We start from the raw sequence: 10,377 nt of genomic DNA, 5'->3' as shown, positions 1-10,377 counted from the left end.
TATTGATATAAAAATATACTTTATTCTCTATAGTAATATACATATGTCTTGTTGATTTTAAAATAAATGATATATGATATAAAAAGACAAACAATAAAATTAATTAATAAATTAGTATTATATATATCATTAGATATACATGAGTTTAATAGATATAGTTATAAGTTGACAAACCCTTATTATATTAATATAATAATATGTATCAATAATAGTCAATATTTTTTTGGAAATTTTTTTATTTTCATTTATGAATTTGGCTATTAATCCATTTTGATTGTGTAGTTTCCAATTTGAAGTATTGACTTGACCAACTCAATCCTTTGTTATGTTTCTCTATGGAAATTTAATATGATTCCATAAATATATAATACTGTCAATTCAATTGACATATAAAATAGAATAAAATATCTTAGAATAAAAGATAATTTATCTTCTTAAATTTATTTATTGTTTGACATGCGTCTTATTTTATTTCATTTGAGATGTTTTCATTTTAAAATATATTATAAAAATAAATATAAGACACATATTAAATACTTAATAAATTTAAAGATACAAGTTATCTCCTCCTATTCGAAAATACCTTATTCTCTAACGAAAATTGAGAAAACAATTTAGAGAATTTTCCTAATTCTATCTTTGTTTGTTTAGTAATAATTAGAACACCATCAATTTTGTCCAACTCAAAAATACAAATATAATTTTTCATAAAAAAATGTTTTTTAAACAAAAATAAGGACATATGAATACAATTAACTCAGAATTTTAAATTGTTTGTTTAGTAAAAATGTTTTTTTAGAGAATTTTAATGAACCCTTAATCAATTTTTAACTCAGAATTATATATTTTTTATTTTCATATTGCACATATGAATACATAGGAATAAGATAAACTCCTATTACACTAATATAAAAAATCTATTATTTCTTAAGAATTTGTGTTTTTAAAAGCAAAACATCACCAATTTATACAAATCAAGCACTACTATAAGCAAGGAATTTTGTTTCAAATAAGAGAAGAAACACATTACACAATGCTTAATCTCTCTAAGAAAAATTTTAAGATAATATTCATAACTTGATCTAAAACTTAAAATTTTCTAGAGTATGGCCTATTTTTTGGATAAGTACCCTTACCTTATTATGGTAATGAATTAATCCCTGTCGGGGTTCGAGACTGTCCATTCCAACAAGTGTCGCTTCAGGAATCGAACTTTTAACCTTTTGGTTATCCGAAGAATTTAGTAGGGCTTCATACTACTAAACCAATGTCTTGTTGCTAAAAAAAGGACACATTTATATACATCCATTAGGAAATTCATTATGCATGTGGCTTCTGGCTTGGTTGCATTAAATTGAAGAAGTATCATGTGAAATACATCATACTTGACACGGTTCTTGTGCTGAAGGAAATGATACTGCACCTTTTTATCCTTTTCTGCAATCGAAGATACCTCTATTGTAGGATAGAAATGAGGATTGTTTTAAATTGCGGATTACATCATCTGATGCGACCGCAATATTGCGTTGACTACCGTAATCATATCACACTGCAACTGCGCTGTGATACTAAATCACAATAATGCGGCTGCATCAGGTCGCATTTGGATTACATCACATCGCGCCATATTCAAAAATATGTTTTTAATCATAAAATAGTTCATACCGTAATGGGTTACAGACACAATTTAAAACACTTGAAATGACTATACTCTTTAGTATTGGAATATCCTTCTCCAAAATAAAGAAAGCAAAGGATTCCAAGTATATGCAGCACATTAGTTAGCAATAGCCAACAAATTGAATAACTGAATTAACTAACTTCTTACTAAAAAACTGTTATGAAATTGATATACATATATAGGCTAAAACTACCATCAAACATTGTTCAATTTTGCCCAATCTCATTTACTTTCCATCTTTCAAAGTCTTGAATAAGGGCATTTGCAACTCACACAGCACTAAGTTTTCTGTGGCATCTCGACAGGGATCATCCGTCCCTAACCGTGTCTCATTCTTTGTCTCAGACTAATCACATATTACAATATGAATAAAAGATAATTTCAAAAATAAAAAGTAACATTCTGCTTAGTCAGGAATAGAGAATAAGGCACCGTTGGAGACGGATTATCCCTGTGGCCCTTATCATAACAATCTATTGTTCTTTTGCTGAAGTGAGTTCCATAACATTTGCAACATTAACTTTTTTTTGTGCTAAAAGTAACTCCTCCAAAATCAATGCCTGAGAAAGAAAACCATGCAGATTGGCATTATACTAATAAACAATGCTCAAGTTCAAATTCTAGATAAGCTTCACCTACTATTTGATCGAAGAAGCTCGGCGTAGTGCAGGAACAGAACTGCTTGATGCATCAGGATTTGGGTTTCCAATGAGCCTTTCAGGTTTTGAGACCCTCGGCATGACGATATTTTCGGTAGAGATTCTTGGCATGGCAATATTTTCAGTAGAGATTCTGGGCATTGGAGTCAAATTAGATGAACCATTGTTCATAATCTGCCAAAATTTTGTTCCAAAGAAATGACTTACATCAGTCAAATATAAATCTGACTTAAATATCAGTATGATTAAATTAACTACTGATACATGCATAGAGGAACAAGGATACCATATCCTAGAAATATATGGGATGATATCATGTTATCTTGCAGTATTTTGTTCCCCGGAATAGTATTTCACTCGCAATTTAGTCCTCAAATAAATTATGTGCATGATTTGGTTCTAAAATAATGATTCATGTACTACAACTGAATTACGAGTGAAGTACATTTTTCGACTTTCCAGGGACCAAACGACTTATTTACGCGTTTTATTTTTAGAGAAAGAGATAGAAGCAAGAAAATAATGGTGGAAATTTTCATGAGGAGGTTTACATATTTCTCTGTTGGAAACTTGACATTAAGATTCTGGACATTAGATGCCATGATCTTCATAGAAACACGTGGACGATCAATATTCGTCGACGGTCTTGCCATGGGAATCGGAGTGGAATCATTGAGTCCTGAAAAGGGAAGAACTTAAGGCATCATGTTTTGTCAAAATATGTCCTTAAATTCCTTAGTCATTCTGCTAGGAAATACTAATCTCAGCACATAAATCACATGACTTAGTATAACACTACTTTACTTGGTAAAATAAACCAAATACTAAAACTTGATCCCTTCAACTATATGGTACAAGATGTAGTACCTTTGTGCTTATCCACATCCACTGGTTCTAGATTGCTAGGAACAGCAACTGGAGCCTGCAAGTTTGCACATACTCCAGTGAGAAAGAAAATAAAATCAGGTAAATTTATTTAATGAATAAGTAAATTTTCATAACTGCATATAATATTTTATGAGATTTTGATTGAAAATTTGAACTACAACAAGGGGGGTAAGATATAAGACTGGAAACAAATAACAAAGGGCGGCCCAGTACACGAGGCTGCATGGGGAGAGTAGATGTACGCAGCCTTACTCCCGCAAGTGAAAAGGATGTTTCCAGGATTTGAACTCGTCACCTCATGGTCACTAAACAACAACCTTACCATTGCGCCAAGCTTACCCTCTAAGACTGGAAACAAATACGGTAGGAAATTCATTCAAAATGTGTATTAAAACTAGGCCATGGAATTACTAACAGTAAATTGATTTTGTGTCTTTCTCTGTTGCATCTGCTGTTGCTTTAGGATGGTCCAGTCAAATAAATTGTCAGAATCATATCCTGAAGAACAAAATTTTATTAAATTAAAACAGAAGATAAATGAAGTCTATAATCACATAGTAATGTATGATATTATACAAACAACATTAATGTATGATATTGTCAAAGTATTTATTCCTAAGTACTGGAAAAAACATTAAGAATGGAACCAAGTATTTCATAAAATTTGACAACCTACAAACTTGACTTTTATGCTTTTGGAGAAAGAATAAAGAGTGTAAAACAATAAAACCAATAAAAGCTAGTAACATTTTTTTTGCTCAAGAGGATCTGCAACATTGTACTCAGTAGAAAATAATATTGTACCAAAATAGTTGATTAACAGATCCTTTTAAAGCCAAAATTGTCAAACTTCAACATCATAATCACTTCTGTGGCTTGGATATAGTCAAGAACAACAACATTGAAATTGAACTTTATTACATACTAGAATGGTTCCATTTCAGTTAAAATATCACACTTCAACAGTTAATGCCAAATCAACCAACATGAAAAGTAACATCTTCAACATGCCATAGCCTGCATATGATGAAAGAAACATCCAATACCTTCACGAGTGAACAAATCGCGAAACAGTCGCTTCAGGAATCCGTAATCTGGTCGTTGATCAAATGACAAAGATCGGCAGTAATGAAAGTAAGAAGCAAACTCCACAGGAAATGACTTGCAAAGTATCTGAAAACAAGAAACATGTGGTCAGTAATCTTCTGTGCATAACAATTCCTAAACTGGTTTTTCGGACAATAATTGAATTGTGAAATTATTCATATATGTTACAACTAAGGAAACATAATCAACATGAGTAAAAGGGTTGAAAATTGATGCAGATACCTCACCAGGAGTTGATAACTTCTTTTTGCAAATCTTGTCAAATTTTTGCTCTGTGGTAGCAGCTTGTAGACCCTGCCAAGGAAGGCTAAAATCAAGAACCAAATAGTCAATCCCTACATTTACCTTAAAAAACCTTAGCAGCAAATACTCACAAACAACATTATATCCCACGAAATCGAGATGTTGCTAACCGGCAAACTGATTGTTATTTTAAACCAAACGGGTTGTCAAAAGAAGTATAAAAAGTATCGTATCCACAAGGACTTGATTGATATCAATTATTTAGCGAACCTACTTAAATTGCGTGAATAATTTTCCTAAAAAGTACTCAATTATCCTTATTATCTAGGACAGTTTTCGTACTTAATAGATGTACGGTAATATAACAGTTAGTAGGATGAGACATACCTTCCTCTTAAAAAGTACATAAGAACATAACCAAGCGATTCCAAATCATCGCGACGACTTTGCTCTGAAGAAATAAAACAAAAATTTGAGGGAAGATTGCAGGTTACAATCTCTAGGCCACAAAGAAGGCAAATTTTTTCTTTCTACTTACCAATTCCTGAGTGAGTATTGCAACTTGCATAACGTACAGTCCCTGTTAAGTTTTTGTTCTCTCTGGATGAGTTTATCAAGGGAAAAGCAAATATATAAGTAATAGTAACATGGAAAAGTAAATTTAAACTTGTAATGAACAAGTAACACTAAGCATTTTCTTTTAGTATTGTATTTCCTCGACTTATAGGTAAGAAACTAATCCTTTTGGCCTGCACCTCCTAACAAGTGTCTCTTACACAAATCGAACATTTTATCTTTTTTGGTCTTCTGGAATCTAGCGGGACCTTACACTACTAGATCAATTTCTTTTTGGTAGTAACACTGAGCATTGAGCATGAATCAATGAAAATAGTTGTTTTGAAATTCATAAATAGCTGCAAGGTTTTCCATTGATAAACAACCATATACATTTACTTTTCTGAAGAGGAAAAAGGCCATCTTGAAAAAACTATTGCAGGGTTGGATATAACAAAGGTCTTGATGATTATAAACTGTTTTCCCTAGATAGAGTAAAAGTGTGAACCACTGCACGAGGATCCCACTTAGTCAGGTCTGAGGAAGTTAGACGTACACAGTCTTATCCTTACAAGCGAAGAGTCTGTTTCCAGGATTTGAACTCGTGTCCTCATGACAAAATAGAGTAAAAAACAAAATGAAGATAAAAAGAGTGTTTTAAATTGCGGTCGCGATTACGATAATAATTGCGGTTATTGCGGCTGTTGCAATGCGGATTGCGGCATAAAATCTTTTGTGATTAAAAAGGTATTTTTGAATTCGATGCGGTATAAATACAGTCTGATTCGGTGTCACACTACAATTACGGTATGATGCGGTGTGACGCGATCACCGTAACCACAATATTGTAGCTACATCACATATGGTGCGATCCCTAATTTACATCACTTTAGAGACCAAACATGATAAAATATGATCCATAAGAAGAGATGAAATAAAAATAATAGAGCCATACAAAACCTATACCTGCAAGGAATATGCTTATTTGTACAAGGGTCCCTATATCTTTTTGCAAGTCCAAAATCAATCATAAAAACCTGTCAATGTAACAAATTGCAGAAATCATATATAAGAAATTGGAAGCATATTAAAGAAATCATATGAAAGAAAATGAATGCTAATGAAGCTACCTGATTTGCTTTCTTGCCAAGACCCATAAGGAAGTTATCTGGTTTGATATCTCTATGCAAAAATCCCTTTGAATGTAAATACTCTATCCTTGTAAGCTGTAGTAAAGTAAATAAACCGGACTTATTCTCCGTTTATGCATTCGATAACTCGTCTTTATCCCACCAGGTAAAGTCGGCTAAGTGTGAATTCCATGAAGCATTAAGTAAAAAGTGGAACATTTAGAGACAATTGCTACATTAACATGCTGGAAACATAGTCATATCCTAAGGGTATGCTTGGTTTTCCAAAATGTTTCTTGTTTTCATTTTCAACTAAGTTGTTAATATTGTTTCCTATACAATTGTTTTTTTTTTCAATAGTCCAATACAAATATTTCAAATCAAGAAACAGATATGAAATCAATGACTTGTTCATAATTAATAAGTAACAGAACAAAAACACATTGCCACTATTATATATTTTTTTTAAAACAAAAATATTTTGCTCGAACTGATAAAATCATTATGGATGACAAAACTCTCCCGACCAAATGCAATTGCATTATCGGAGATTTGAACTCGATACCTTTGATTATCGACCATGAATAAAAAAATTAAAATGAAATTTTTATTTTTGCAAATCAAATAGACACTTAGAAAACAATTCTGAAATGAATGAATTATTACCATCTGATCAGCCAAGATGAGAACTGTTTTTAGTGAAAATTTCTTCCCACAATAGTAAAAAAGGTCTTCAAGACTAGGTCCAAGAATTTCAATAACTAGAACATTATTGTCTCCATCACTACCACACCATTTCAAACTTGGAATTCCACCTAAAAATCCATGTATATGAGGAATCAGAAACAATGAACAAGCTCAAGTTCATGAAAAATATGAGAAAAAGTCGTGTGAAACGACAATGTAAAAGTTTTTTTTCCAGTGTTGCATCATTCATCATTACATTACTCTTATATAAAAGTAATACAAATAAATAATAGATTATGTTGACTGTATATAAATCTTAATATTGTTAATGAATTAAACTCCAAAAATATTTAAAGGGATGAGTTGCATTTAGATTGAACAAATTAAATAGAGGTGCTTATAATATAATAGTTTAAAATCTGTACAGTGTAAAGTTTTTTACGTTGTCAGCATATCATCCACCATTGATTTGTATTATTTTTATTTGAGAGTCAATGGTGATTAATAAATCAATGATGAATGATTAACTAATAATGTAAAAAATATTTACAGTTAGTGTATACATATTAAATTCATAATATAACTTACTTCCTCCTTGAAGAATATTATATACATTGGCCTCATATAGTAGTAAGGGAGGTTTGGATTTTCTACTCTCCTATAAAACAAGAAACATTGGATTTTATTAATCATTATTAAGCAATATATTTCAATTTAGATTAAGTCGGTTAAAAAATAAATGTAAATGATAAAAGATGATAATTAAAAATATGTCATGTGTGAAAGAAAATAGATTCCTATAATTTAAATAAATTATAGTATAAAAAATAAATAAATAACTCTAAGTTCCTAAAATAATAGTTGAATAATGAGTTCTAAGTTATGCCTTATTTTAATTTAAAATTAAATACATTTCCCTTTGTAAATGTTTGACTTTTTGAAATTTGTTCGTACATTTTATTTTTTGTTTTGGTTTTTAACTTTTTCTCTGTTTTGGTTTTAGTAGAAGTTTGGATGAAAATGGTGGCATTGCTTAAAGGAAACATAATCAATAGGGACTTAAATAAAAAAAAAAGAGGGCCTAAAACCAAAATTCTCTATTTTTATTATAAAACACTTCTAAAAATTTATTTTCAAACAAAAAAACCTTTCTTCTTCTCATCTCTTTCTTCTAATTTAAAGTCCTCTCTTCATAATGATGTGATGATTGCTAATCTTAGTGGTGATTGATGCATAGAAGTAATGAAGTTACGATTTTAGTCATCTCCATTAATGGATAGATAAATACTTAAATTTACTTGTATTTTGAATGACAAAAATATTATTTTATTATACTTATTAAAAAGATAGATATATCATTACATATTAGATTTTTTTTAGTTTTTCAAAGACTTGTCTCTTTATTAAAGGAGAGGATTCATACTCGTTCTTAACATGATCTTGAGGATCTTGAGTGAGAATTATGGAAGATGATAGAGTCATTTCTAACTTAAACTTTCTACTATTCATACTTAAAATCACTACCAAAGAAAATATATTAAATCGTTAACCTTATTAGACAGAGTTAATTACAAAGGTTACCATAACTTTCTATTATATATTATATTCAATAAAAAAAATTATTATAAAATAAATATTATATTAGGCAGTCAACAACGTAATTACTATTATTGCCACCATGATATCCTAAATATTATATTAACCAAACTATTGCATAGTTAAAGATGATATAAATATTATATTAACCAAACTATTGCCTAGTTTTTCCTAGTTCTATCATCACTTATCAATCTCCATACTCAATTCCTGACATTATTATTACTAGTGTGTACAAACATTTCATGCTTGTTGGTGAATATTGTGTAATACTATATATTCAATTTTTATATATTTCATTTTTTAAATTAAAATGTATTTGTTACGTTCGGTGTACTTTATATTATATTTTTATGTTTATGATAATGTTTAATTTAATGTGAGATATGTGGTTAATTAATGTATTGGTGGTAGTTGCTTAGGATTATATAGTTTTTTGTAAAAATTAAATAATGTTAAGGGCAATATAGGAAATGAAAATTACACCATGAGAGAAGTTATTTCAAGTTTTGGCTTTATATAGTATAGATTAGGCTTTGTTCATGAGTTAGAGGGAAAGAGAAACAGAGAAATCAAAGAGTTAGAAAGGAGGATGAAGAGAAAGGGAAAAAGAATGAAATCATCTCTCTTATTTGGGAGTATGAAATTTAGACGAAGGAGGATAAACTAATGATAATGTAAGAATATTTTTTTATTTTCCCTTAAAAATGTAATTAACAATCAGAAATGAACAATAATATATAATTATATATTATTACTAAATATATTTAACTATTTTGACATTTTATCTCCAAAAAAACCCTAAATTAGGGCAAAATTTTCCCTCTCCTTGATCCAACTCCTAAACAAGGGAAAAGTTTTTCAAAGTCATTCATTCTCTTCCCCTCCAAAACTTTACTCCCAAACAATACCTCAGTGTCACGATGCTATCCTAACAAAGAAAATTGTTGTTAAGACACTATTCTCAATAGTGTCTTCAAGCTTATTTGATTACTAGGTCTCACGTTGTAGTATTGAAAAAGAGTGTTTTGTGAAAGTAAAAAAGAAAAGGAAGGGAAATTTATTCAATTTTCATTTTTCAAGTGAAATGAAAATAATTAAAGCTTACCATCTTTACAGCCACAATTTCATAGGTGTTGATATGTGCACCTTGAAAAGGTAAAAAAATAATAAAGAATTATAAAAAATTATAAATTGGAAAAAATGTAGAAATATACACCAAAATTTGAATTATTCTAACCAATGTAGATTTCACCAAATGATCCACTCCCAATTTTTCTACCAATCTTATATTTTCCTCCAACCACCCTCTCCATGAAAATGGTGCCAAAAAATGAAAATGTCTTTTATTTGAAGTGGAAAAATGAAGATGTTTAAACTAAGAAAGGAAGTGAAAATAAGAGCAATTTTTGCAATGTGAGTCAAGGTGATCTTTATATAGACAAGTGGAAAGAGCTAGTGGAGAAAAATATGTCTTTTCCTATAAACTTAATCAATTTTGGTTTTAGATTCTAATTTTATTTAACAATCTTGAATGTTCTAATTATTCTATTTTGGTTCTTATTATTAGAGTACCTATGTTATTGATTAACATGACATACAAAATATCACATTAGCAAGCTAAGGTCACATAAATAAGTGATGAGTGACATGTTAAGAGTATCTTGGTCCCAATCCTTATGAAATTTTATAAAATCTAAGGACATATTTTAGGAGATTGTATAATTGGAGAAAAATAAGGAAAATCTTAAAGTATTATTAGCCATAAAATAGTCCCAAAAAATGAAATAAAGAGAAAGAAATATATGAAAAATTGCTTAAATAATAGTAA

At 29.8% G+C, this 10,377-nt stretch overlaps 1 protein-coding gene across 1 annotated transcript; it reads right to left on the bottom strand.

The window, feature by feature from the left end:
* LOC109357733 (casein kinase I-like) lies at nt 2,234–9,862 on the bottom strand. Its single transcript, XM_019601758.1, has 14 exons — nt 9,787–9,862; nt 9,655–9,695; nt 7,539–7,608; nt 6,930–7,078; nt 6,264–6,359; nt 6,100–6,170; nt 5,117–5,178; nt 4,966–5,029; nt 4,558–4,642; nt 4,275–4,401; nt 3,644–3,726; nt 3,208–3,262; nt 2,892–3,019; nt 2,234–2,514 (listed from the first exon to the last, which is right to left on the bottom strand). Exons 1-14 carry the CDS (start codon nt 9,860–9,862, stop codon nt 2,320–2,322), a joined length of 1,302 nt encoding a protein of 433 aa, XP_019457303.1. The 3' UTR covers nt 2,234–2,319.

The sequence above is a fragment of the Lupinus angustifolius genome, chromosome LG10 (assembly GCF_001865875.1).
Source record: "Lupinus angustifolius cultivar Tanjil chromosome LG10, LupAngTanjil_v1.0, whole genome shotgun sequence".
Taxonomy (NCBI): domain Eukaryota; kingdom Viridiplantae; phylum Streptophyta; class Magnoliopsida; order Fabales; family Fabaceae; genus Lupinus; species Lupinus angustifolius.
Note: the sequence above shows the minus strand (reverse complement) of the source record. Positions and strands in the feature narration are given on the sequence as shown.

What these genes read in the sequence shown, in the direction of transcription:
- LOC109357733 (XM_019601758.1), bottom strand. Translation starts at nt 9,862, where the DNA reads ATGGAGAGGGTGGTTGGAGGAAAATATAAGATTGGTAGAAAAATTGGG. An exon ending in CGATTTGTTCACTCGTGAAG is followed by an intron (nt 3,727 to 4,274) that starts GTATTGGATGTT and finishes TTTGTTCTTCAG; the next exon opens with GATATGATTCTGACAATTTA. An exon ending in AGTTTCCAACAGAGAAATAT is followed by an intron (nt 2,515 to 2,891) that starts GTAAACCTCCTC and finishes AAATTTTGGCAG; the next exon opens with ATTATGAACAATGGTTCATC.